The 15,059-nt window shown below is 38.1% G+C and overlaps 2 protein-coding genes across 5 annotated transcripts in view; both read left to right on the top strand.

Annotated features, from left to right (window-relative positions):
* Nucleotides 1-89: 89 nt before the first annotated feature.
* Nucleotides 90-3,909, top strand: PTP4A1 (protein tyrosine phosphatase 4A1). Its single transcript, XM_058176621.1, has 5 exons — nucleotides 90-228; nucleotides 612-704; nucleotides 1,727-1,857; nucleotides 2,693-2,767; nucleotides 3,216-3,909. Exons 1-5 carry the CDS (start codon nucleotides 124-126, stop codon nucleotides 3,331-3,333), a joined length of 522 nt encoding a protein of 173 aa, XP_058032604.1. The 5' UTR covers nucleotides 90-123; the 3' UTR covers nucleotides 3,334-3,909.
* Nucleotides 3,910-14,725: 10,816 nt separating this feature from the next.
* The window catches only part of PHF3 (PHD finger protein 3), a 56,183-nt gene continuing 55,849 nt past the window's right edge, over nucleotides 14,726-15,059 (top strand). For 2 of the 4 annotated variants that reach the window (XM_058176605.1, XM_058176585.1), the window contains exon 1: nucleotides 14,727-14,997. The gene's annotated coding sequence lies outside the window, so the exon portion shown is untranslated. Of the gene's footprint in view, nucleotides 14,998-15,059 lie in introns of all 4 variants that reach the window. The other 2 variants (XM_058176590.1, XM_058176602.1) reach the window with 2 other exon arrangements.

Here is a 15,059-nt window from a genome sequence, read left to right as displayed (position 1 = left end):
TGTTGGCACTGGAAACTTTTAGTGGCTTTTTGTGAAGTAGATTTTAATTTCTCCATTAATCAGTTAGGTTTTTTTTAAAAAAAAGAAACTGTCAGTCATTGCACATTTTAACTAAATTAAACCATGGCCCGAATGAACCGCCCAGCTCCTGTGGAAATCACCTACAAGAACATGAGATTCCTTATCACTCATAATCCAACCAATGCAACTTTAAACAAGTTCATAGAGGTAAGTAGTGTCCAAAATGATGATTTATTCTATGGTTTTAACTTTTAAAATCATAGTGATTTCTGAAAAAGTATGTTTCAGTTTCTTAAGTTGGCTTCATTATCTTTCTGTTTGGTCATATAAAAATGGTTCAGATTTGTTTATGGTTGTTTATGGTGATCCATTCATAGGGTCATTTCAATATATTTAAACAACAAGGTGAGGCTGCATAAAGGCAGCTCAAGCTGCATGTTGTGATTTACTATAGTGGATAAGATTGAGATACTCTGCAAAACAAATCACTAAGTATGATAAACTGTTAACTTCTTACCAAGTATAGTATTAAAACCATAAATATTAACATATTTGATTCAGTTAAATACATAATTCTGATTTTCTTTTAGGAACTTAAGAAGTATGGAGTAACTACAATAGTAAGAGTCTGTGAAGCCACTTATGACACTGCTCCATTAGAAAAAGAAGGCATTCAGGTTTTGGTGAGTAGCTTACTTGAACAGTTTGAGATACTAGCCTATGAAGTTTATTGTGGTCCTTGTTATTCAGCATACATTAATCCAGAGCACTACAGTTTAATATTTGAATTAATATCTAATTTTACTGGGAATGGAAGGATATCATCTTAAAAAATAGCATGCAGCCTGAAAATAATACAAGCCTGCCTGGAATGAAATATGAAGAAATTTCAGCCAGACAATGTTTCTATCAGGTATGCTATTGTACAATCACAAGTTAAGAAGTGAGGGACTGTACCTTCCCAATTACCTGTGCCCATTCCATCAGGTCTAGCAGAAGAGTCATATTGTGGGTCCCGTCTGTGGGATGGGAAGATAGAACCCATATGATGGAACCCAGGAGATAGCTTTTTCTGCTGTGGCATCTGCCTTGTAGAACATCCTCCCTCCTGAAGCCCCATCTTTCCAGATCTTTCAGAAATCCATTGAAACTTGGTTGTGTCAAGTATCTGGGCCTAGGGAATCATAAGGGAATGGTAATTTGACTAGGTGGCTTCATTGTTTATAATCTCCTTATCTCTCTCAGGATTTTTTTTTCTCCTAGCATTTTTGTTGCAAGTGCAGGACTCACTTATTTTCCCAAATCAACCAAGTGTTAGACATCAGCTAATGCTATGGGCTGAGAGAGAGTGACTGGCCCACAGTGACCCAACTGGCTTTCATGCCTAAGGCAGGACTAGAACTCACACTCTTCTGGTTTCTAGCCTGGAGCCTTAGCCATTAGATCAAACTGGCAGTCTATCTTGGTCTTTTATAGCATGTTTAGGGTAGATCTTAAAATACTTTATATATTGTGCCTTAAATAGTCATACTTAAGTGAGAACAAGTGAGATGGAAACATCTATTATTATGACTGAGCAGCACTGGCATAATAGAAGTTTCTCAGAAACAATATTATCCAACATAATATAAATAACAGTTTTTATTAGCTTGTACCTGTGATTTTGAGAAATATGAGACTAAAACAATTAATGCATACTTTCCAGGACTGGCCTTTTGATGATGGGGCACCACCATCTCTTCAGATTGTTGATGATTGGCTAAACCTTCTGAAAGTTAAATTTCGTGAAGAGCCTGGCTGTTGCATTGCTGTACACTGTGTTGCTGGTCTTGGAAGGTAAATTGAAATCTTGAAGTCATAAAAAATACACTTTTTAAGTATGTCTATGACCATCATAAAGGTTTGACTTGATAGTTCTTCACAACAAGAATTGGCAAAAAAATGTCCTGTCCTTTGATAGGTTTTATTAACTAATTTAACTTGGATTTCTAAATTTATTAATTGAATCCATTAGTAGTTATGTAAGCTTAATTGCATAAATAAGAGTTGGATTGCCTTAAATTACTGAGGTTCTGTTTAATAGCATATTAGCCTTTCTCCAGTATGGTTCGTCTTACAATACCCACTTGGCCTGACTAGTGGTTAGGAATGGTGTATGAAATAGTGTTTTAGGTACGTATAGACTATTCTGTGTCTGTAATAGCAATTGGGTGTTTCCTGCTTATATGCAATAACATCAGATGTTTGTATAGGCAGAAGTGGTTTTGGGAAGGGGGAGAAGAGTAGGACAAAAAATAATAGCAATGATGGATGAAGGGAGGATCTGAATGACAAGGCTAGTATACTTTTTCTCTCTCCTTCCTAGAGCAGCTTCCATACTATGGTAATAGATGTTATTGAGAGAAGAAGGGAGCACCAACTTTGCTTTACTTGCCTCAACTGAATTTTGTTTTATGCAAAATCCAAAGACAATCTAAATATTGCTTTTGCCAAACTGTCTTAAAAGGGGTCAAATGTTTCTGGATGCAGTAGTTTCTTCTTGAAACAAAATGTATTTTCCATCTTCCAGATATTGTTAGATAATCCTATGTTGTGGGAGGCTTATTTACAAGATATCCTTTGTTAATGGTAGACACACAGACTTCAATCATTTTTTTTTAAATTTTTCTAGGGCACCTGTGCTGGTTGCCCTTGCACTTATTGAATGTGGAATGAAGTATGAGGATGCGGTGCAGTTCATAAGACAGTAAGTATTGAAACAGTTATCTCATTTCTTAATTCAAATGAGTTTCTGAAATAATTTTCAAAATGGTCCCTTTGGATTTGATTCAGGAGCCATTTTTCAGAATCAAGAATGTTCAACTTCATCCAGCTAGGATTCTGCCACATACTCTGTTGAAGGAGACATGGTTGCCTTAATGAATTGCAGACAGATAGCTGCCTCTCTTCTAGTATAGGATTGTTCTGATGTTAGAATAATTCAAATAGTCTGCTGCAGTGAAGTATAGAGATATTTTATAATTTATTTGAGTGCAGGAGTAGTAAACTAAATACTGTGATGTAAAAGTTGGGTAATGAACTTAAAATGGGCCATAAAAAGGAACAATTCTGCTATCTTGAAAAGAAAGTATCAAGGGATAAAGTTGCTATTCGAACAACATTTTGTGACTAATACATTCTGTGCTTTTGTTTAGGAAGCGACGTGGAGCTTTTAACAGCAAGCAGCTTCTCTATTTGGAGAAATATCGTCCCAAAATGCGCCTCCGTTTTAAAGATTCAAATGGTCATCGTAACAACTGTTGTATTCAGTAAAAACAAAGTTGCCTTGATTGCTGCTTTGGAAATAGAAGACTAAAACTAAAATTGGGCAGGTTACATGGGAAAACTACATGTATGTCTAACTAGATTACATGAAGCTTCTATAGGTGTAGGCCACAACGTTGGCAGGGGAGCAACTTTGTTTAGATGATCTGTTTAGATAACAAATGTACATGGCCTTTTAAAATGTCTTACTGTATGTATCATTAAACTATCCTTAATCATGTAGTTCAGTTTTTTCCTTGAAGTCCCAATAGTTATATCAGAACATGTATAGAGATTAGGTGCCAAACGCCCAATATTCTGTATACCACAGTGTAATAACCCTAATAACTACAACTTATGGACCTTTGCCCTTTTCCTAACTTGTCTTCTGATTTGGTGGATAGGGCTTCATAGAATAATCTGCCTATTCACTGTTTGTCTCCCACAGTCACACTATAATGATTATCAAGATTTGCACACAATTTACTGACTTAGTCAGTTTTGGTGTCTAAACTTTTATTACTTAAACCCTCTTTCACAAAACATTCTCTGGTTATTAATGGAAAAGTAATGCGTCACGCTGTACAGAAGACAGTAAGTATTGAAACAGTTATCTCATTTCTTAATTCAAATGAGTTTCTGAAATAATTTTCAAATGGTCCCTTTGGATTTGATTCAGGAGCCATTTTTCAGAATCAAGAATGTTCAACTTCATCCAGCTAGGATTCTGCCACATACTCTGTTGAAGGAGACATGGTTGCCTTAATGAATTGCAGACAGACAGCTGCCTCTCTTCTAGTATAGGATTGTTCTGATGTTAGAATAATTCAAATAGTCTGCTGCAGTGAAGTATAGAGATATTTTATAATTTATTTGAGTGCAGGAGTAGTAAACTAAATACTGTGATGTAAAAGTTGGGTAATGAACTTAAAATGGGCCATAAAAAGGAACAATTCTGCTATCTTGAAAAGAAAGTATCAAGGGATAAAGTTGCTATTCGAACAACATTTTGTGACTAATAAATTCTGTGCTTTTGTTTAGGAAGCGACGTGGAGCTTTTAACAGCAAGCAGCTTCTCTATTTGGAGAAATATCGTCCCAAAATGCGCCTCCGTTTTAAAGATTCAAATGGTCATCGTAACAACTGTTGTATTCAGTAAAAACAAAGTTGCCTTGATTGCTGCTTTGGAAATAGAAGACTAAAACTAGAATTGGGCAGGTTACATGGGAAAACTACATGTATGTCTAACTAGATTACATGAAGCTTCTATAGGTGTAGGCCACAACGTTGGCAGGGGAGCAACTTTGTTTAGATGATCTGTTTAGATAACAAATGTACATGGCCTTTTAAAATGTCTTACTGTATGTATCATTAAACTATCCTTAATCATGTAGTTCAGTTTTTTCCTTGAAGTCCCAATAGTTATATCAGAACATGTATAGAGATTAGGTGCCAAACGCCCAATATTCTGTATACCACAGTGTAATAACCCTAATAACTACAACTTATGGACCTTTGCCCTTTTCCTAACTTGTCTTCTGATTTGGTGGATAGGGCTTCATAGAATAATCTGCCTATTCACTGTTTGTCTCCCACAGTCACACTATAATGATTATCAAGATTTGCACACAATTTACTGACTTAGTCAGTTTTGGTGTCTAAACTTTTATTACTTAAACCCTCTTTCACAAAACATTCTCTGGTTATTAATGGAAAAGTAATGCGTCACGCTGTACAGAAGCACACAAGTCTTTAAAGACTCCAGACAAAAAGCCTTACAGTTAAATAAATATATATTGGCACTTAATGTGCGACTTTAGTAGAAGGCCTATAAAAGAATGGGAGGGGACTAATTAATATTTCTAGTAAAATGTTGCCTTTTGTCTTGTGCAGGAAGTATAGAATATGCCCTTTACTTTAGTAAATATTTTTTTAATGTAGAAATGCTTTATTGTAGCTGAAAATTCTTAATCATATTTCTGAAGATCTTGTAATTTCTTTTACTGTACTTATTGGAAGTTGTTTACCAACTATTGCTTTGTTGAAGGTGATTTTTTTTCTTGAGTTTCTACCATGAATTTGGTGGATCTCTAATATTTTGTATGCCTTTTGAGCTGCGTAACTTAATATTTGGATACTTGATAATTTGTTATGTAATTGATAAAATGGTGGTGTGTATTAATGTTCAACCATATATTTATACTGTCTTGGGAATGTGTGGTTATAGTACTGTGGGAGAAATAATTTGCCAGTGTTCACCAGCTTGTAAAATTTAGTGCGAGAGCTCAAATATCTAAATAAAGTCAAACCTGCATTGCAATTTCCTTTATTTTTACGGGGAGGGGTTGTGTGTGTGGTTTTTATTTTTTTGCAATGGGGAAATAGACTTTTATCGAAATTTTCCTCTGAAGTTCTTCAAATGGGAAACATAATGTAAGAAAGACGTTATTCCTCCTAAGGTGAAAGTTTTTATATGCATGATTTCTTTTTGTAATACAAAATTTCCAATTAAGGATACACTGGATTTTTAAAAAGTATGCTTAACAGTGCTGAAATTGACCCACACAATTTTTCTCTTAACTTGCTATTCCTGCAGGACAGTTTTGGAGTATAGGGTATGTACTCTTCACTTAGCAGTGGAAATTCTGGTTTCCAATTATTAAGTGATGAAATTGTAAAGCATGACATCCTGTGTACATATCCAGGATGTACAGGCAATTGGATATTAGAAAACTCCTATTACCTTTTATTTCTGAAATGATTCTGGTGGTATAATGCAATTACACTGGTAGCAGCAGCTCAGCCCGAATGATATGGTGCTGGCAGAAAAACTTACAGATTCAGGCTATTTTTCACCTTTTGCTCTGTAGGAAGATTTCTGAATGATGTTTGTGATTTAGGCTCGCATTTTGTATGGTGTTTTATCTTTGGACCATATTCTGTTCCCAATATTCCAGAATAAACTAGTGGGACAAATTTGGGGAATGTGTACCTTGGTACCTCTCCATTTTTTCCCCAAAGAATCCCAATTTTCTGTGAAGTTGAAACTGACAGTCAATGGCATCCACCATTGTTTATTTTTTGGTCCGAGAGCAGAGTTTACTTTCCCTCATCACTGATGCTGAATCACACTTGTTTCTGAAGACCAAGAAACAATCTATTATCTAACCCCCTTTTGGAAATGTAGAATCACAATATTGTAAAGATGGAAAAGGACCACAAGGATCAACACTACAACATACAGGAGAACTTTAAACCCTCTTTGACAGATTATTCTCCAGCTTCTTAAAAGTTTCCAGAAATTAAGAAACTCATCAGCTTTTACAGACAGTGTTCCACTATTGTACAGATCTTACCTTTGTGGTCTTAAAATCTAGATAGCTGTAACTTACAATGCACTCAGAAAGTATTCAGATCCCCTTCACTTTTGATAATTTTGTTATGCTGCAGCCTAATTCTGTAGTTGTTGAAATTCAAGTACTCTATAATCACAAAGTGAAAACAAGTTTAGAAATGTCTGGAAACTTACTCAAAAGAAAAGAAACTGAAATATCACATTGAAATAAGGCTCTTCACTCTACTTCGTTGAAGCACCTTTGGCAGCAATTGCAGCCTGGAGTCTTGGCTTTGATATGATAAGCTTTGGACACACAGATTGGGGAATATTCTGCCCTTTTTCCTTGCAAATCCACTCAGATTGGATGGCAACCATCGATGGACAGCCATTTTCAGGTCCCTCCAAAGATGTTCAAGTCAGGGCTCCAGCTGGGCCACTTAAGAGTTGCAGCGTTGTCTTCGCTGTGTGCTGAGGATCATTGTCATGTTGGAAAGTGAACCTTCGACCCAGTCTTGAGGCCTGAACAATGTGGAACAGGTTTTCATTGAGGATATCCCTGTACTTTGCTCTATTCAGCTTTTCATCAATCCTGACCAGTCTCCCAGACCCTGCTGCTGAAAAACACCCCCACAGCATGATGCTGCCACCACCATACTTCACTCTTGGGATGATATTGGGCAGGTTTCTCCCAAACGACGTTTAGAATTGAGGCTCAATCTTGGTTTTATCACACCAGAGAATCTTGTTCTGTCTGAGAGTTGGTCAGGTGCTTTACTGCAAACTCCAAGTGGCCTTTCGTGTATTTTGCAATGAGGGGAGGCTTCCCTCTAGCCACTCTGCCATAAAGTCCAGATCGGTGGAGGGCTATAATGATGGTTGACCTTCTGGGACTGTACTATCTCCACACTGGATCTCTGGAACTCAGCGTGACCATCGGGTTCTCTCCCATTTGCTCAGTTTGACTGGGAGACCATCTCTTAGAAGAGTCTTGGTTGTGTTAAACATCTTCCATTTGAGAAATATGGAGTCCACTGTGCTCTTAGGAATCTTCAGTGCAGCAGAAATGTTAATGTAGCCTTCCCCAGATCTGTGTCTTGCAATAATCCTGTCTCTGAGCTATGAAGGCAGTTCCTTCGACCTCATGGCTTTGCCACAGTATGCATTGTCAGTTGTGAGGTCTTCTATAGAGAGGTATGTGCCTTTCCAAATCATTTCCAATCTATTTAATTTACAACAGGTTGATTCCAATCAAGGTGTAGAAGAGTGGTGGGTTTCACTTACCTTTGCTACTGGTTCGCTTGCAATGCACAGAGCGTATTTGATGACATCTGGACAGGTGGGCGGAGCCTCCTGCCACCATTACTACCGGTTTGTCCAAACCGGGACGAACCAGTAGCAACCCACCAGTGATGTAGAAACATGTCAGCAATAATCAAGAGAAATGGGAGGCAACTGAGTTAAATTTCAAGTGTTGTTGCAAAGGGTCTGAATACCTTATGCCAGTGGTGAAATTTGAACTGGGCAGTGCACATGCACAGTGCGCACCATGCACCAAATGTGAGGTACGTGTACAGTGTATGCCAAAAGGAGGCATAGGGTAAGTAGAACAGTGTGTGTGTGGGGGGGGAGGGGTGATTAGCTGTGGCGCATGATCTTTTTTTTTACTTTTAAAAACATTTTTTTACAACTTCTTCGGCCAAAGAGGTTTTTAAAAAATGCTTTTAAAAGTAAAAAAAATAAAGGCTCTGATGATTGTGCGGCTCAGCTGGGATCATTAGAGCCTTTTTTTGGCCAAAGTGGTTGTAAAAAAAATGCTTTTAAAACTTAAAAAAAAAGGCTGACGATTGCATGGCTCAGCTGGGCATGGGCCGGGGCGGGGGGGACACAGGGATTTTTGCTACCAGTTCTCCGAACCACACGCCACCACCATCTCTACCAGATCGACTGATCCTGTCTGAACCGGGAGCATTTCAACCCTGCCTTATGCCAATGTGATATTTCAGGGTTTTTTCCCTTTTTAATAAGTTTGCAGACATTTCTAAACTACTGTTTTCACTTTGTCATTATGGAGTACTGGGTATAGATTAATGAGAAAAAAATGAATTTCAACAACTGTAGAATCAGGCTGCAGCATAACAAAATTGACAAAAACGAAGGGGGTCTGAATACTTTCTGAATGCACTATATACCAGTTTCTGTGGCCATGGAAAATTCCTCTACCTTTATTGCCTTTCTCTAAACTCTTGACCTGTCCATATTCTGGAAATTGCCCAAAATCATACCTAGTCTTCCATAACTGATCTTAGAATGGCCATACATATTTGTTGGTACTAATTAGTATATACATATACAAATATTTTCTACATATAAATATTTTCTACATATAAATATTTTCCTACATTGCTTAATGCCTACATTAAATAGATACTCCACTCCTTACTCAACTTACCTATCATCTTCAAGAAAGTCTAAGTTCTATCTTTTACTGAAAGTGAAATTCGTGGGAATAAAACTATTGTTTCTGGTCATCTCCTGTTTTTCAGTACAGCCATTTGTTTAGTGACCATTTGAAGGTACAGTAATACTGAAAAAAGTGATTTGACTGCTTTTCACACTTACAACCATTGCAGCAGAAATGTTAATGTAGCCTTCCCCAGATCTGTGTCTTGCAATAATCCTGTCTCTGAGCTGTGAAGGCAGTTCCTTCGACCTCATGGCTTTGCCACAGTATGCATTGTCAGTTGTGAGGTCTTCTATAGAGAGGTATGTGCCTTTCCAAATCATTTCCAATCTATTTAATTTACAACAGGTTGATTCCAATCAAGGTGTAGAAGAGTGGTGGGTTTCACTTACCTTTGCTACTGGTTCGCTTGCAATGCACAGAGCGTATTTGATGACATCTGGACAGGTGGGCGGAGCCTCCTGCCACCATTACTACCGGTTTGCCCAAACCGGGACGAACCAGTAGCAACCCACCAGTGATGTAGAAACATGTCAGCAATAATCAAGAGAAATGGGAGGCAACTGAGTTAAATTTCAAGTGTTGTTGCAAAGGGTCTGAATACCTTATGCCAGTGGTGAAATTTGAACTGGGCAGTGCACATGCACAGTGCGCACCATGCACCAAATGCGAGGTACGTGTACAGTGTATGCCAAAAGGAGGCATAGGGTAAGTAGAACAGTGTGTGTGTGTGTGGGGGGGTGATTAGCTGTGGCGCATGATCTTTTTTTTTACTTTTAAAAACATTTTTTTACAACTTCTTCGGCCAAAGAGGTTTTTAAAAAATGCTTTTAAAAGTAAAAAAAATAAAGGCTCTGATGATTGTGCGGCTCAGCTGGGATCATTAGAGCCTTTTTTTGGCCAAAGTGGTTGTAAAAAAAATGCTTTTAAAACTTAAAAAAAAAGGCTGACGATTGCATGGCTCAGCTGGGCATGGGCCGGGGCGGGGGACACACAGGGATTTTTGCTACCAGTTCTCCGAACCACACGCCACCACCATCTCTACCAGATCGACTGATCCTGTCTGAACCGGGAGCATTTCAACCCTGCCTTATGCCAATGTGATATTTCAGGGTTTTTTCCCTTTTTAATAAGTTTGCAGACATTTCTAAACTACTGTTTTCACTTTGTCATTATGGAGTACTGGGTATAGATTAATGAGAAAAAAATGAATTTCAACAACTGTAGAATCAGGCTGCAGCATAACAAAATTGACAAAAAGGAAGGGGGTCTGAATACTTTCTGAATGCACTATATACCAGTTTCTGTGGCCATGGAAAATTCCTCTACCTTTATTGCCTTTCTCTAAACTCTTGACCTGTCCATATTCTGGAAATTGCCCAAAATCATACCTAGTCTTCCATAACTGATCTTAGAATGGCCATACATATTTGTTGGTACTAATTAGTATATACATATACAAATATTTTGTACATATAAATATTTTCTACATATAAATATTTTCCTACATTGCTTAATGCCTACATTAAATAGATACTCCACTCCTTACTCAACTTACCTATCATTTTCAAGAAAGTCTAAGTTCTATCTTTTACTGAAAGTGAAATTCGTGGGAATAAAACTATTGTTTCTGGTCATCTCCTGTTTTTCAGTACAGCCATTTGTTTAGTGACCATTTGAAGGTACAGTAATACTGAAAAAAGTGATTTGACTGCTTTTCACACTTACAACCATTGCAGCATCTCCATGGTTATGTAATCAAAATTCAGACACTTGGCTTATACTGTATTTATTACAGTTGCAGTGTCCCAGGGTCATGTGGTCACTTTTTACAACATTCTGATAAGCAAAGTCAGCAAGGAAGCCAGATTCACTTAACAACTATGTTACTAACTTAACAATTGCAATTATTCACTTAACAACCATGGCAAAAAAAGGTTGTACAATGGGACAAAATTCAATTAACAACTGTCATGCTTAGCAATGGAAATTTTGGGCTTGTTGTAAATCAAGGACTACTTGTATACATCTGACAGAGCAGACTGTAATCCCTTAAAATTACGCTATAACTATTTTTTCGCTTTTAAGTTGCCAGAAATGTTTCGTAGTATCATTATCCTTGCTAATGCCCTTGTGGAGAAATTTTACAATGAATTCAGTTATAGTTGAAAAGTATATAAAAAAATCAAAGTAATTTAAGGCATTTTATATGTTATTGAGATTTGAATATCTGTATAGCTTTCCAGAGGTCCTTTCTGAAATTCAACTACTCCCCAACTCCAATTTTTCTTTGGCAAGTAAATGTTGTCATTAAATATTGTAGATACATTCAAAAGAATATAAGTCTCTAATTGTTAAATATATTTTTAAATTAAAATGATCCCAGCTTTGAATGACATCTCAGGTTATAAACTATTATAAAATTTTAATTTTCAGAAACAATGCTGAATGAAAATGAACAAATGCTATTATACATTTTTTCGTTTTTGTCTGAAAACCATCAAGAGAGAATGCAGTTACACACAGAGAGATGCTGATTTAGGTAATTTTGGGAATGGGTTTTGCTGAAAATACCTACTGTAGATTTACTTATTAGTGGACATGAAGTAATATACTAAGTTCCTTTTTCTCCTCCTTATCCTAGATTTAATTGTATAAAACATTGCATGGTACAATCTTAATTCCTGAACTTGTTAGTATGAACATATGGTTACATGACAGAAAAGTTTCCTGGCATTGGGAATATAGTAAGCAGGGAGGCCAATTTTGTCATATATGCTATTACTAAGACTGAAAATCAGACTTGTCAGATGTTAGATCTTTTCTATCCTGCTCTACAGAGTAGCCAGTTGGTTTGTGACAGAAAACCACTTGAAGAAACTAGAAGCATTTGAAATGTGGATTTACAGACGGCTGTTACGTATAAGCTGGGTTAACAAGATCACAAATGAGGAGGTAATAAACCACCTGGGGAAGCAAAGGGAAATCATCAAAGCCATTAAAAACTGAAAGTTAGAATATTTTGGACATGTGATGCGACACCCAGAAAAATGCAGCATCTTTCACTTAATTCTTCAGGGAAAGGCAAACAAGGCAAATGAGGTCCAGGTAGAAAAAGAACATCATGGCTTCAAAACCTAAGGGCCTGGTTTGGACAAAACTCAGTAGCACTTTTTCATGCGGCTGTTGAAAAAAATAGGATTGCCAACATGATCACCAACATCCGATGACAGATATGGCACAAGAAGAATGCAATTAATACCTTCTGGAGAGTAGACTCGCTTGTATTTAATGTATATATTTCTTAAATAGCAGGATTCAGATTATAATTTTTTGTGGGCTTATTTATTTAATAGTATGATTTTTCAACAATTCAAAGCCATGTTTCCCAACTTGGGCAACTTTTAGGATGTGCAGACATTAACTATTAGATTTCTTAGCAATGGCCATGCTGGGGGAGGGGGAGGGAATTCTGGGAGTTGACTTCCACACATTTTAAAGGTTCCCAGTTTGGGAAACATTGGGTTAATGGATAACACAAGATTTCATGCTTGTACATCCCATTTCCTTTGAATTACCATTACATCAAAAATCACAATTTAAGAGAAACCATGACTGTAGTGCTTTATTAATCTTGTTGATATTCTATTTTTAAGGAGCCACTAGATTTTTATATTTTTGTTGCAATATTTCCCCCAACAATCCAGAGCCTCATTTTACCGACCTCGGAAGAATGGAAGACTGAGTCAACCTTGAGCTGGTAAAATTTGAACTGGCAAACTGCAGCTAGCAATCAGCTGAAGTAGCCTGCAGTGCTGCACTCTAACCACTGTGTCACCTCAGCTCTTGGTGTGATCCATTATGTTAAAAATATCTCTTTCTTCTCATTGAAAAACTCGGTCTTATGGATTTTAAAGTTTGCATAATAAAAAGTTACTTCTAATCATGTATAATCTCACACAAGTTTACCAAAACTGCATTTATCGTGTTCAGTACTATATATTTCTAGAGAGGAGTATATAGTAGCATACCAAACTGATTTTTTTTCCCGTTACTGACCAGCATTTTATAGTGGTAAACTGTAAAAGGGTTTAAATAGCAAACAGGCTTTTTTTTTAAGCACCTGGATGATCCTATTTGAGATTTGGAGCCAAATCAAAGCAGGCCAGATTAGCACCCGAATGACAGACCACCAGAGGATCCCATGTCTGCAAGTTGGAGTGGGAAGCCCAATGGTAATGGCAATAAACTTAACTACTGTTACCAAGAAAACTGGTTTTGTCTATGTAATCACCAGGAATAAGACTTGGCTTGAGGACAATTATTGTTTATACAGTGCCTTAGCAACAACTGCTCACATAAACAAGTAGGCCTGTGGCAGGGAATAGAAAGTAGGGAATCTAACTCAAAGGGCGGGAGATTCTTTAAGACCAGAGTGGGCAACGATGGTCTCCTTACAAGCTGTGGACTTGAACTCTCAAAATTCCTGAGCCAGCCATTTCTCTATTGCAGTGCCTAAGTTTTGGAATATGGTGATGAAAATTGGACTTTAAATCCAATAAATCTGTGTATGTCTGTTTCTTAAAATTTGGTCCATTGAATTCTTGGAAGGGATCTTCCAAGTTCTTCTTGGGGTCTGAGAAATCAAAATTATTTGCCAGATGCTGGAGATGCATTTTTAAACATCACACTTCTATCATTTTTAAAGTTTTTCTAATGAAAAAATATATTTATCCTTACAATTTATAGTTTCCTGATTGCTTATTTGTACCCTATGACTATCATTAAGTATTGTACCTTAGAATTCTTGATGAAAGTATCTTTTCTTTTATGTACACGGACAGTATATGCACCACGACAAATTCCTTGTGTGTCCAATCACACTTGGCCAATAAAAAATTCTATTTTATTCTATTTAACAGGTTCATGTTATTACCTAATTCAATAAATACAAGGTTCTATAAATGCAACTTTAAATTTTTAATAGCATATTGATGAATATAACCCATATAAGCAAATTCTCTTTGGGATTCTCCATAATATTTAGGGGTCCTGACAATGAAGTTTCGGAAACACTAGTTTATGCTTTCTTGGAGGACAGCCCATATATGGTTTATGTGTGGAGACATTTTTAGTTTTGTGTGGAAACATTTAAATATTTTAAATTCCCCCGCAAAGTTTTAGTTTTAGTTTAGCTTAAGCTGTACTTCCACCCAAACGGATTTTCTACAGAAAAGGCTTCCAAACTGGAACTGAGCACATCTGCCCAGGACGCTGACAAACAACACTGCCTGCTCACCACAAACGGTTTCCGAGGGAAACAAAACGCTTGAAGAGGATACGCATGCGCGCACACGCGCCGCCGCACAGCGAACCACGCGCCGAGTAAACAGCTCCGTCACGTGAAAGCGGCCTCCGCGGGTCGCTTGGCCCCGCCTGCCTCCTTGCTCTCCTTTACACCCTCCCCAACCCGCCCCCGCAAAGTGAGCTTAGAAGACAAGTGTGGGCACGCGGCCGAAGGGCCAAGCAAGCGCCGCGTGCGACAAACGGGAGGAACCACTTCCTCGCTCCGGGGAGGGGAGGAAAAAAAAATGGGCGGAGAAGAGGGAGAGCGAGAGAGGCGAGAAGAAACCCGGACGTGGTTCCTGCAGCCAGCCAAGCAGCAACAGCCACCCGCTCTGTCTCCGCCCCCTTCCAGCCCTCCCTCGTGCCCTTCCACTTCCGCACGGCAGCCTTCCTCCCCTCCCCTGGCCTGGGAGGGTTGCGGAGCCAGAAGGGAGACGTAAGCGAGGGGGAGGAAGGGGAGGAAAAAATAAAGCCCCAGTGCAACAGTCACCTGGCCGAGCGAGGGAGCGCGAGTCCCTGGCCAACACAGGTAAATATGTCGTCTTTGGGCGGTGGCGGCGGGGGAAAGATTCGCGGCCTACGAAGGCGAGT

This window comes from Ahaetulla prasina, chromosome 1, assembly GCF_028640845.1.
Source record: "Ahaetulla prasina isolate Xishuangbanna chromosome 1, ASM2864084v1, whole genome shotgun sequence".
In the NCBI taxonomy this organism is placed as follows: domain Eukaryota; kingdom Metazoa; phylum Chordata; class Lepidosauria; order Squamata; family Colubridae; genus Ahaetulla; species Ahaetulla prasina.
The sequence above is the reverse complement of the archived record's forward strand: the minus strand, read 5'-3'. Positions and strand labels throughout refer to the sequence as shown.